At 35.8% G+C, this 13,350-nt stretch overlaps 1 protein-coding gene across 1 annotated transcript in view; it reads left to right on the top strand.

Moving 5' to 3' along the window:
• The window catches only part of BICC1 (BicC family RNA binding protein 1), a 115,640-nt gene that overhangs the window by 94,682 nt on the left and 7,608 nt on the right, over positions 1-13,350 (top strand). The window contains exons 10-18 of the mRNA XM_072869942.1: positions 698-884; positions 2,346-2,504; positions 2,897-3,093; positions 3,388-3,529; positions 4,636-4,792; positions 6,473-6,635; positions 8,020-8,059; positions 8,737-8,891; positions 11,271-11,427. Of these exons, the coding sequence (XP_072726043.1) occupies positions 698-884; positions 2,346-2,504; positions 2,897-3,093; positions 3,388-3,529; positions 4,636-4,792; positions 6,473-6,635; positions 8,020-8,059; positions 8,737-8,891; positions 11,271-11,427 (1,357 nt within the window). The remainder of the gene's footprint in view (positions 1-697; positions 885-2,345; positions 2,505-2,896; positions 3,094-3,387; positions 3,530-4,635; positions 4,793-6,472; positions 6,636-8,019; positions 8,060-8,736; positions 8,892-11,270; positions 11,428-13,350) is intronic.

Below are 13,350 nucleotides of genomic sequence, written 5' to 3'. Positions count from 1 at the left end.
ACAGAATTACAAAATACTTCTAATGGGAGATGTTAATTGTAAAATACTCAGGCGAGTAGGGATAGGAGACTCTCATAGTTATCTGCATTGTTGTATAGAATGCCATAATAGACAAAAATTTCAAAATATTAAATGACCGTTCCATTGTGTCAATAAGTAAACTTCTCTGTGTAGGGATATATAAAATCAATACAAAGAAACATCATGTAGAGAATGTACAAGAAACAATGTTTTTTGTAATGTAATTTTCCAGGCATTTGTTAGTTTATTCTCAGACAGCTATGAATTTAATAGCTGAAGTTAATATGAACAACTTTTTTGTCCACTTCGAGTTATAGACCTCTGATAAAAGAGAAGATAAGATTTTAATTATTGGTTCACTTCTGTAGATCTTGGGGCACTTAAGATTTGATGTACCAAATAGCACCAACGTACGATAATAATTGTTTTTCTTAGACAGAAAGGACTTTCATCATCCTTGTTGTCAAGTGCATACAAAATCCCTAAGCTTACCGTCAAGGCCGCTGAATTTGAGTGGCTGCTAATGGACATTATCTTGTGCTGTCTCACACTGCTATGTTACTGGTAGCCATGAGGGAGTATTAAGAAGAGTTGTGTGTTTTGCAGATCCATGTTATATAGTTGTGTTACTCATTGGTTTTCCTTTTTTGTTGTTTTTTGTTTTCTTTCCCTACAGTCTGTGATTGTAAAAAGTGTTGAACGAAATGCCTTAAATATGTATGAGGCACGGAAATGTCTCTTGGGACTTGAAAGTAGTGGAGTTACCATAGCATCAAATCCTTCTACTGTCTCGTGCCCTGTTGGTCTGTCTTGTCCTGGTTTGGATATCTTGTCCTCGGCAGGACTAGGACTCACGGGGCTTGGTATGCATTCCATTCTATATATATATATTATTTTTTTTATAGATGTATATTTGTTTGAGACTTAATTCACTTGTACTAGAAAAAAGGACCAGATGTGTGTTTTGCTTAAGGAATTAATGTTAAAGCATTAGAGAATTCCAAAAGCATCTGGCCTTTCAAGGGCTTGTGGTAAAACTTCCTCCAAGGCTTTCATAATCAGCTGTGTGACTCATCTCTGTAGAAAATCCTCCGGAAGCTTGCAAACCACTCAGCTGGAAGTGAAAGGGAGGGAAATACAGGTGAAGTAGGACATTGCTTTTACAACTTGCAGAAGAATCTCTTTCTTTCAAATGAAATTTCTTCTTTGGTAATATTGTGATGTCTCAGGCTGTTCTGAATTTGGGTAGGTACTGAAGCCTGTCAACAGTACCATTAAAGTTAACATAGCTAATGCCACATTTCAGTTCTGGCTGTATCTCACTGTAATTGAGGGATGCATGTGCTACTAGTTTAGACCTTACTTAACAGTATGAAACTTAGGACAGAAATGTGTAAGCTTTCTATTTTAATGTAATTTTATAGAAGAAGTGCATAGTCCAGACTGGAATTACCATTTTATTTTCAAGCTCTGCAAATACCCTATTATCAAAAATGTACAGAAAACCAAGCAGTCTCAGAAGAATTTAGTGACAAATCTTGACACTGGTTCTTGAAACTCGAAGTTCTCAGGTGACCACCATGCTTCCTTGTGACCTGCCATCCAGGAGCGCTGCATAGTTCCATGTCACATGCTTTCTTGGGGGTCGCACAGGGGCAAGTGTTTGTGCCATTTGACTGTGGGTTTTAATGCTGGTTTTGTTACCATTGTCAGGCCTGCACTTTGGGGTTGTGTTTTTACCTCTCTAGAGCGTAGTGCTGAACTGTCTTGTGAATGCTCTTACATGAAGAGCTGGTTTGAGGGAATGCTTTGGGAATAAGAAATGCATTTGGGGGACGATTTGCAGTCAGTATTGAAGATGCAAAAAGGAATTGAATAGTTCTTAGTGTGGAAGTAGGGGTTCGTTCATATGAGCTTCTGAGGGAAAGGTTATTGAAATGAAAGTAAGGTTGTGAAGTGCAGTTGCTTTCTTGTTCTCTAAGTGACCCTTCTTTGAAACAAACTGGTGGAAGTAATGAAGGGGATACAAAGGGATGGTGGGGCCAAGAAGCAGCCAGTGCAGACTCTTTATTCTGACAATAGAGTCCAGTAGAAGGACATAGGAGATGCTACAATTCTTCTTGGAGATATGATTCCCAGTTTAAGAATGCTTGTTCTTAATGTGTTCTCTGCACGAAATTAACAGCAGATTTAATGTTAAAATTTTTTTGTAAAATATATGCTGGTGCAATTTAGGAATTTTTTGTTTGTTTTTAATTGGTACTTTTGTAAAAATGTGTTTCTGTAAGTCTTAACTAAATATTCACTTGTATAATTTTTTGCAGGCCTTTTAGGTCCAACAGCCCTGTCAGTCAACACCTCAACTGCTCCAAACTCTCTGTTGAATGCCCTTAATAGCTCTGTGAGTCCCTTACAGAGTCCAAGTTCAGGCACACCTAGTCCCACGTTATGGGCAACATCTCTTGCGAACACGAATGCCACAGGTTAGTAGAAGTTAAACGTAAATTAAATGAATTCTGCAACAGTAAGTTGTTAGAATGACAATTGAAAAGTCCAGAATCATTCATTCTTTAGAGCCTTAATAAATCTTAAGTTTACCTTAACACAGATTAATAAATATCCAAATTTAAAGTTACAATTTAATATGAACTTATGACATGCTGTCACATGCAATATTTTGATCTGTTTCATATAGGAAACCATATTAACCTACAAAGTGATGGTTAGATAAAGCATTATGTTTTTGGCATGCAATTCTAATGGAAACTTGTTTAGTGATGTATCAAAGCCACGTGGAGATTTATATAAAGTACTATAGTACTTTATATAAGTTAAATGAGAAACTTAATCAGAACATGACCGAATTTTGTTACAGGTTTTTCTGCTATTCCACACCTAATGATACCGTCTACCGCCCAAGCAACTTTAACTAGTATTTTGTTGTCTGGAGTACCTAGTTATAGTCAGAACACTCCATCTCCACCACCAGGCTTGACTCCTGTTGAAGTCCATGTCAATGGCATACAATCAGAGAGTAAAAAAGGCTCGCCTTCTTTAAATGGTCATGTAAAGGTAAGTGATGTTATCTCTGGAGAACCAGATCTGTTTCTAATAAATCTCTATTAAGAAGAGCTGAAAGAGAAAACTACCTACATTAGTAGATTCTTAAAGCTACTAAGTTTAGAAACAGAACAGTGGTGTTTTCAAAATATGACTTAAAGATTGAAAAATGGAACATTCAAGCATATTGTTCTCCTATATCAGGAATTAATTTCTTGTTCTCCTGCACAGATAGAAAAGGGAAATTCTTTCAATATATCCTTAAGCATAACAATCACTTCAGTGTTTTTTTGACAATCATTTCAGACCTCAAATATCAAGTATGCTGCACTGTCTGCCACATCGCTAGGAGAAAATGTGTTGAGCACAAACCACAGTGATCCAGTAAGACAAACAAGTACTCATGGTGCCTCAGAACAAGTAGCTGCTAAGTCAAATAGTGCAGAAGGTAAATTTTTTTTTTGTCTGGTAGTGTTTATGCAGTCCATGTACAGTTCCTGAAAGAAAAGTGTAAATATATATTTCCTGTGCATTGGTTTGTAGCCATGTTGAATTAAAATATTGCTGGATCTCCCACATTTGTTGTCAAAGAAAGTAAATAGAAGTTGTAGTATCTGAGCTGTACTGCTAATAGAAACACCTTAAGTCAACATAAATGTGCTTGTAACATTTTATTTATTCTCAAAGAGCAGAGGGAAATAACCTATGAAAATGTTAGTATGTTTTACAGCAGCTTAACTTCATTGCTTAAAACAATCTCTGCTGGTTGAAACAATGTTGTATTTTTGCTTTTTAATGAAAGGAAAGAATTAATGCCTTTGAGAAGGTTATTGCAGAAAATTATGTGTAGATCAAACCTAGATGACACTGGCAAACAGAATTTATTTGCGTGTTTTATAACAACATTTCAGTTACACTGCCTTTTAGGAGCTAAAGGAACTAATGAACTGTTCCCATCATTCTTGGAGGGAGGGAAAGCCAGTTCCACTTCAAACTTGAGCAAATATGTGTAAAGGCGTTGTTTCCCTTGCAAATACTGATCACCAAGGAGATGCTCTTTTATTGAGGGTTTGGTCATTTGAAATGCTGATTTGAATAAAAGGTACATTGCCCAATTAAGGTGATAAATATTTGTGAAAACATATTCTAAAGATATTTGAACATTAAGTGGGAAGCTTTTAGTCCAGAAAAAGTTATCTGAGCACCTGGTAAGGTTTATTAAAACTCGATATAAAATCAAATTTGTTTGAAATACTTAGTCACTTCTGATTGTCAATCTACAGATTTAATAATAACTAATATTACTTAAAATAAATTTTTTAAAAAAGAAAATACTTAATGTGTCTACTATATTTGTGAATACTAACACCTTTTTTGTGCATTTGAACTTACATTTCTGACTTCCTAAACCTTGACCAAGTTGGTATCCCTGAAGACTAGAATGATTCTATAAGGAAGAAGAGCAGGTTTTGTTCTATAATTGTAATTCCTTCAGTAAGATCACTGGAACGTAAGAGGGTTTTTGTTTAACTATTCTCTTTATTGGTCTTGTAGGCTGCAATGATGCTTTTGTAGAAGTGGGCATGCCAAGAAGTCCATCCCATTCAGCAAATACCAGTGATCTGAAGCAGATGATGAGCTCTTCCAAACAGGCCTGTTCTAAGAGACAAACAGTTGAATTACTGCAAGGCACTAAAAACTCTCATTTACAGTAAGTTAAATGTGCAAATACAGATTAATGGAACTTTTGCCATGCAAAAATACTTAACGTGTTTTTGTAGGTAGAAGACGTGGTTCAGTCATAAGATACTCAAAGAGCTGATTTAAATTGGGCTTCATTTCTAATCACATTGGGCATTAATATATCCCCCAGTTTGTCTGATAATTGCAAATTTTGAATGCTTTTTGCACATGCTAACTATTTTTCTTTGGTTTGAAAAAAATAAATGCCTTTCCTCTCCCACAAAAGAGTGGGGATTTTTTCAGAGTAGCTTTCATTACCTATTTCTAAAGGATACATTTTTGCACTTTCCTTTTTTTTTTTTATTGATTGCTTTGAGAACAATTCCTAACTGACAGCTTTTTTCCTTTTGTGTGTACTTGAGGCTGTTTTCTTCTTAAAAAAACGATATAGGGCATAACAGCATGTTCTCAAACACTTGTCTCCATGATTTTTTTGTTTGGTTGGGTTTTTTAATGAGCCAGCAGTGGGAAAGGCTCTTTTGAGTCATAATATGTCTTGGCAACACAGGTTTTGTGCTTAATGCAATGTTTTGTCTGATCTACTTTTAAGTAGTGTTTTCACTATTCCTTTTGGGAACTGTTTATCATCACTCTTTTGAGATGCATATTTTCTCTTACCCGATCTATTTACACTGTTAAAGCTATAATATGTATTTCATTAATTCTGCTCTCATAGTTTAGAAATCCAAGGATTCCTGCTACCCAGGCTCAGTTGTTTGTATGTCACTCCGTTGTTTGTATGTCTTGTTCTTTTTGTTGAGGATATAGTGCTCACAGTTTCCTTAAGGCATTTTTCTGGGGTAGTCTACAGCATCTAAAACATGGTCTCTTCTAGAGTAGTCTTCTAGAGTAGTCTTCTAGAGTAGTCTTCTAGAGTAGTCTTCTAGAGTAGTCTTCTAGAGTAGTCTTCTAGAGTAGTCTTCTAGAGTAGTCTTCTAGAGTAGTCTTCTAGAGTAGTCTTCTAGAGTAGTCTTCTAGAGTAGTCTTCTAGAGTAGTCTTCTAGAGTAGTCTTCTAGAGTAGTCTTCTAGAGTAGTCTTCTAGAGTAGTCTTCTAGAGTAGTCTTCTAGAGTAGTCTTCTAGAGTAGTCTTCTAGAGTAGTCTTCTAGAGTAGTCTTCTAGAGTAGAGTAGGCATAAAATTTGGCTGATTTTTAGAAAGAAAAGAGGCACTTTGGCATGTAGGACTGCAGTTACTGAAGCTTTAAAAGCAAGTAGGACCCATGTTAACTTTCTTAGGCCCCATTATGCATCTCTTTATCCTACTACTATCAACCTGTTAGAACTCAGCCTCAGAGCTGCTGGCCTGAGCAAGGCGAAACGGTATGAAGTCACACTGTGTAGGGATTGCATGTGATAATTCCAGATACCAGACTGCTCAAATATGAATCTACAAACTATGCCTCATACTTGGTAATATAGGAAGCAGCAATACATGCTTTGTTTCACTGGCAGAGAAACAGGTAAAGGAAAGCTGAGACTTTGGAAATATTGCTAAAAACGCTGAGATGTTTTGTGTACTGGCATTTCTTGAATTTTGCTGCCGAACTTCTCAGGGTAAAGCTCAATTACCAAAATTGCATTGAATATTCACTGCTTGTGAAAAAAAAAAAGACAACAACTGGAGTTAATACTGACTTTGCTCCCACAGTACTGCAGAGAGGCTGCTCTCAGATGCAGAGCTAAGTGCTTCTGAAAGTCCCGTGGCTGATAAAAAGGCTCCTGGAAGTGAAAGGGCAGCAGAGCGAGCAGCAGCTGCCCAGAACTCTGAAAGAGCACGTCTAGCTCCACAGCCATCATATGTAAATATGCAGGTATGTTTCCCTGAATAAACCCAAATCTAGTGCAAAACTTGATAATTGCGAAGTGAAATTACCACAGAATGCAAGGAGACTGTTGACCAGCAGACTGACTTGCCATTACCATTTCAGTAAAAGCATTTCCCCCCCAGCAAAGTCATTAACTCTTTCAACTAAAGAGTGGGTTGCTAACTAAGTCTTGAAGACAAAAAAGCCCTTACGCTTCTGTTGAATAAGAAAAATTTCAGAATAAATTCCATGGCTGTATTAGTCTACACAGCATCATTTCTGTGTGAAAAACAAACAAACAAACAACTTTATTGTTGCTTTGAGAAGAGAGAATTATATATACAAAAGACACTTTACAACTTTTCATAAGCAGTGTCAACACAATCTTTTTTCTGTAGCTTCAGGTTCATATACAGGGGGATATATTGGAGTAACTAACTGGTTTTGCTTTACAAATATGGATTTGTACATATACTCTTTTTTTTCTTGTACTATTCCTACTTGGTTAACTACAGCTTACTACTGTACTATAAACTACTTCCATGTTATTGCAAATCTCCCCAAAGAGAGATACTCCTTTGATTGTTTGTCAAGCTGTAGTAACAAAGTAGTTTTCAGTATAGATCTATCAGCGTGGGAATAACTAGACTGCATGGAGTAGTGGAACAAGATTAAGGTTAGTGTTTTGCAGCCCTTATCAGAGCTCTAGTTATTCAGGTAGTGAATTTAACACCTCAGGCTAAATACTGCATTTTTGTAGTTTTATGAGCATGTTTAGATTTGCTAATCTGTAATTCAAAGAAGTGTAACTTGTTTAACCAGGGGTATTTAAACTTCAAATCTTCCATTGTTATAGGCAGTGCAAATAAAGGTGTGGGTTTTTTAATTCTCTCAAAACTTAGGTTCTTTTCCTTTCAGAAGATGAGTGCATGGAGAAGAACTAAACTTGAAAGAAGATTATTAAGAATAACTGTGCTGCCTACATTTGCTGTTTAAGTTGTATATTATCTTTTTTGTACTGTTGAGGAATGTTTTAAATGCTAAGAACAGATGACTAAGGAAGAGAAACTATGCCTGAAAAAATGTCTTATTTAAAAAAAAAAAAGTTAAAGAAAAATTCTGCATAAACAGTTTGTAAATACTGCTGCAGCCTCACGCAAGTGGGTATCAGATAGTTATTTACAATCTTTGTTATCTATGTTTGAGTGAACGCTTTAAGTAACTAAGGCTCTAACCGGACTGCTGTCAAATTATTGTGCAGTACTTCAGGTTTCTCCTAGATGTATTCACTGGCCACTTTCAAAACCTTTGTTTTTACAAAGAGCTGAGTACTGGAATGACGTTTCGTTAGAATAGCAATTAAGTTATCTTCTGCATGTTTAATTTTTAGGCATTTGACTATGAACAGAAGAAGCTATTAGCAACCAAAGGTATGTGGATAAACAGTGACTTCTGAAAAGTTTGTTAGTACATGGCTGAAAGAATTTTCTGAAGTTTCAGTTCTGTAATCCGATTTTTTTAATCCAATTTAAAGCTGATAGTGAAAAGTTTGTATATGAGTTTTCATGTTCCAAAAATTTCTTAATACCGACATAGTATAAAATACAGTATAAACAACTTGCAGATGGGATATTCTCTGTGTGAGTATATCCATATGCAAATGATCCATGTTGTTTTCAGAGACCTCACAGCTGTAATACTTGATTTTATTTGGATGCAAATTAAACTTTAAGATGTTTGTCATGTTGGCAAAGTTGCTCCTTATTTCAGAGATAAATTAAGTTACAAAATCGATAAGGGACTTAACCATATCTTTCACCCTGTCTAAAATAAACCAAAAACCCCCACACCAGAAGAAAACCAGAAACCTTCTTTTTGAAACAAATATGATTCTTTTGGCTTCCTTGCAGCCCTCTGGGGTCTAACTATCTTCTGACAGAGTAAATTGCCTTAAGGAAGGGTAGGATTCAAGCTGTGTAGCAAGTGGAGGCATTTAGAATTTACTGTTTGGTAGGCTGAAGTCTATTAGCATACATGACTTCAGGGTTATCATCTCAGTACCTTTACTAAGGTTGAGATTTACTAATTTGTCTCTGTATTTTTTCAGCTATGTTAAAGAAGCCAGTTGTAACGGAAGTGAGAACTCCAACAAATACGTGGAGTGGTTTGGGGTTCTCTAAATCTATGCCTGCAGAAACTATCAAGGAACTAAGAAGAGCAAATCATGTATCATACAAGCCATCTATGACAACTACATACGAGGTATAAAAAAAACTATGCTGTAATGGAAATGTTATTTCTAGTGAATGATACAGTTGTTTCTCTTGAGAAATGTCTATAACTTCTTTTATAAAAGAAGTCTTGTAGATAAGATTTTTAGCTTTCCTCTTAGGGTTCTAAATATTTTTTTATTGTGAAAACTGTTTCTTACATAAATATTAAGTCATATGGAATACATTCATCCCAACACACAAAATTATATTCACTTTATAAATCTTACTCTAGCTTTATAGAAGTCTGCTCATGAAAATATATTTGTTTAAAAATTAAAACAACTTATGGGACCAAATGTCTCAATAGTTGTAGACAAGTGGTAGAAATTTTGTAACCTAATTAAAACAATGTGTATATAACAGATAAACTATATAATGTGAATCACTGCATGGTGGAGCAAAACGTTAGAACAAGAAATGGCTGCAGTTCATCTCATCTTCTGTTGACAAAGCTGTAGAACTGGAAGAGCTTGCTCTATTTGCACTATTCACTGGGCCCAGAAATATCCCAGGAAGAAGGCAGCCATAGGGTCCAGCAAGTCTCTTCAGAGTCCCACCATGGAAACCTTGCAGGGAATTATGTTCCTTCCTTTTCAAAGGCGTTCTGAAGTTGCTTTTTAGTGTGTTTCCTTGCTGTAATTTTTCCCAACTTCCATAGACACCCCTTTTTCTTTATTTCTGTCCTACTTATATAAAATGTAAATCGTATGTTTCTTCAGGACTAGGATTTCATACAGCTTTTGTCTAGGATATACCTATCTTAATGCAAAAGAAACATTCAGCTATGGTGAAAATGTACCTTGGTGTTCCCCATTTGACATGTGAACTTTTCGTGTCATTTAGCTACGTGTAATAGGTTTGGGTAAATGTAATGAGCTTGCACTAGTAACCAGGGGGAGAGAAAAAGCTACAGCCAAAATCTGTGAATTTTTTTTACATGCTTTTCTATACGGATTGAGCTGGGGTAGGGTTTTCGCCCAAACCATGAACTACTGCTAAAAGTCTCTAAGCAGGCATGTCATTCTAACCAAGAGCACCGTATCTTAGTCACTCGGAGTCTGCCCATGTGCAAACCACAGGCTTAGCTCTTTCCAGTGAAATGATAGCGTGTTAGGACTCCTGTTTCCATTGTTTGGTGTGAGCTATTGTGGAAACATCTGGGGAAGCTAAAAAACTTGGATTCCTTGTATCCTTCTATTTAGCAGTCTTGAACATCATTGGTATTGGAGGCAGTACTGACACGCTTTCTCCGTACACGTGCACGTTTGAGTCATGTGCTGAAGTCTTTGAACAGACATAGTAGTGGTATTATAGTCTAATGTCTGGGAAGTTAATTTGTAAAATAAGCTCACCAAACTTTCATCTTCACTGTGATGTTTTACTGTGCATTCAGTTTTCCAGAAACATTGGATGACATCTTTTTACTTCACAACTCTTAGCCTTCACTATGATCTAACATAATGTAGAGGCCCTGTATCTTCTTGTTTTTCTGTAAGACCTAAAGTCAATTCCTGCCTTTCTTCATTTGTTGAGTCATTCTAACCATAGCTCCCACCTTCCCGATTTTGCCCAGGACAAGGAGCTTTTGCCTTTTTTTTTTTTTCTCCTCAGTGGTGTCAATTTTCCTGAATAGTAGACAAGATTGCTGCCTCCTAAGTTATGCTTTTCAATTGGAATTTGATGCTTGTGTATAAAATTAAATTGTTCATTTGGTTCCACAATTTTTAGTTCATGTAAGTGTGTGGTATCAATAATGTCCGTCTTTTTTGAGGTACATCCCTACCAATTCCACAGCTAACTGTTGCTTTCAGAGAATACTGTTGCCTTATGTTGGAGCATACTGACCCACAGTGATGAGAGTTGATAATTAGTACTTTAAAGGAATATTAAAATCTATTTAAAAAAAAAAAATCTGCAAATTCACAAACCATTGCAGAATTTTTGTTGTTGTATTGTATATCGTATTGTTGTCAAGTATTGTGTACTTGATCCACTTACCTTCAGGTAGACGTTCTGTTATATTCTCTTCCCCATGAAGGGATATAGTAGATAGACTGCTTTGTCTAGAATTTGTGTGGGGAATTTGATACCATGGAATGTTTTGGAAACAAACTTAAAAATTCGGAGCAATTTATTTTGAAGCATGGTCTTTAAATAACTTCTGCTTAAAATCTGTAAACTGCATGTTTTAAGCACACCTGTTGTTTTTGTGTCCGGTTTGCAATTATTTGACTATTGATCAACTGCCAAAAGAATGTTTGCAAGCATTAAAAGCTGGGGTTTTTTTAACTGAGCTGCTTCAAAGAAAACATCTGAGTCACAGTGAAACTTCTGTTTTCTGCCCAAATTTTCTTTTTTTGATTTGCAGGGTTCATCGATGTCTCTCTCACGGTCCAATAGTCGGGAGCACCTGGGAAGTGGCAGTGAATCTGATAACTGGAGAGACCGTAATGGGCTTGGACCCACAGCTCATAATGAATTTGTCTCCTCAATTGGCAGCCCCAAACGGAAACAAAATAAATCAGGTTAATAATTTTTTAAGATCTGATTTTTTAAAAAAAAATTCATATTGATATCAACGAATATTTATTTTAATATAAATGTTTCCTGATATCACTAGGGATTTAAATTACCAGCATCTGTAAAGTAAACTTATTTTACAAATTGAAAAGTGAAAGCATGTGCAAGATTGTGTAACATGATATACAATAATGGTACAAAAGGAAAAAATTTAAGGAAATCTTTTAAATGAAAGACATTCTTGCTGAAAGCTCTTTGCTGTCTTGGAAGGGGTTTTTCAAGGTGTAGTGGAAACAGATCTATATAAAAGCTTATTTCTAGACTACTATTGTTCTTCTCTGTTATCGATGCAACAACAACAGTCAGGTCTTTACTGCGATATTTGCTCACTGGTGGAGAAGTCATAACCTGTGCTGATCTTGAATTTTAAAGCATGATTCTCTTTATGGTGATAAAATAAGACTGTCCATATGTTTGGCATGGCCTAGCACATGATTTTAAACACTGGTTTCTGTGGATACAGTCTGTAAATTTTGCAATTACTTTTTAAACAATGTTTAAAACCTACAAATTAAAATTTTACTTCAGTTGAACTCTTTGAAACTTAATTTCATGGTTTTTTAATAACTTAATATATGCCCTTCTGAAAGAGTGAAAAATGGAGGTAGAGAATACTGGTCCTTACTAACTAACTGCATTATGGGGAAATAACTACTATGGCCGGTTTTACTTTTTTATTGCATTTTTCTTATAAAGGTGAATAAAACCTAAATCCCAGATTAACTGCAAAGTACACAGATAGTAAAAGCTGGACATCCAAAGAAAGGATAGCTTCAATTATAGAAAATATTCATGGTTGGTATACTTGTAATTATTTATGATTTTAAAAAGCACTTTAGTTCAGCTATGAATGGCTGCATACCATATTCTAAGTACTCACAGAACAAAAGAGATGAAAAGTTTATCTTTGAAATCAAGCCATTGATGTTTCCAAGTTGTTCGGACAAAAATGGAAGCTCTAGGTTAATCAAAATAAATAAGGAATAAAAATGTATCTACATATGCATTAGAAGAAAATTAGAAACATGAATACACTGGCGGTGGGGGAAACTGTTCTATACTAGCTGTAGCTTTCCCAGAGCATGAAATGTGTGGAGGAGGGACGAAAGAAATAGTTATGAGTTGGCTGGACAAAGGTATTTACCTGAATGTATAGGTGCCAGAGTACTAAAATATGAGTCTTCATTAACACAATTGCATAGTAGTGTTGAATTTCTTCTTTGTTTTTAAGATAATGCTTCCTGACTGCACCAGTGAGAAGTACTTCCTAATACTCAGTTTTCAATACATGACCTTGCATCATCTGCCCTGAGTGTAGGACCATGAATTTCTGTTTGGGTGTTTTTAGTGTTATCTTACTCTGATAGTGAAGAAATTGAGGCACCACCTTTTAAAGTCTAAAAGATCAACTTAGTTATTGCTTCGTTTGTCAAACTTAATGTTCATGTTTTCAACATTGAACACTTTATTTTAAAACTTTTCCAAAATGGAACTGAGGTTGATAGAAATTTTCCAAACTCTGTAAATCCAATCCCAAATGCTTCTAACTGTGCACGGAAAATAAGAAATGTAACATAGCCAGTTGTGAAAAATGATGTTTTTCACATCCTCTTGGCATTCTATAGTGGAGGCCATAGCATAAGTCTCTGGGGCAATATTACTTTTACTCACCTGGGAAAGTATCCTTTACCTGCTGCAAGCCTCTTCTGCATTCACCGTTATTCTCTCCTGTGTCTGTAACAAGGGAGGGAGCGCTCACAATGGCCCCATTTACACAAATGCCTGATGCACTCCCTGGGAGCTATCCTTTTCTTACGCAGCATGAGGAAAAATAATTATGAACTATGGGATTACATACTATCAGTATG

Source organism: Ciconia boyciana, chromosome 8 (assembly GCF_034638445.1).
Source record: "Ciconia boyciana chromosome 8, ASM3463844v1, whole genome shotgun sequence".
Lineage (NCBI taxonomy): Eukaryota > Metazoa > Chordata > Aves > Ciconiiformes > Ciconiidae > Ciconia > Ciconia boyciana.
The sequence above is the reverse complement of the archived record's forward strand: the minus strand, read 5'-3'. Positions and strand labels throughout refer to the sequence as shown.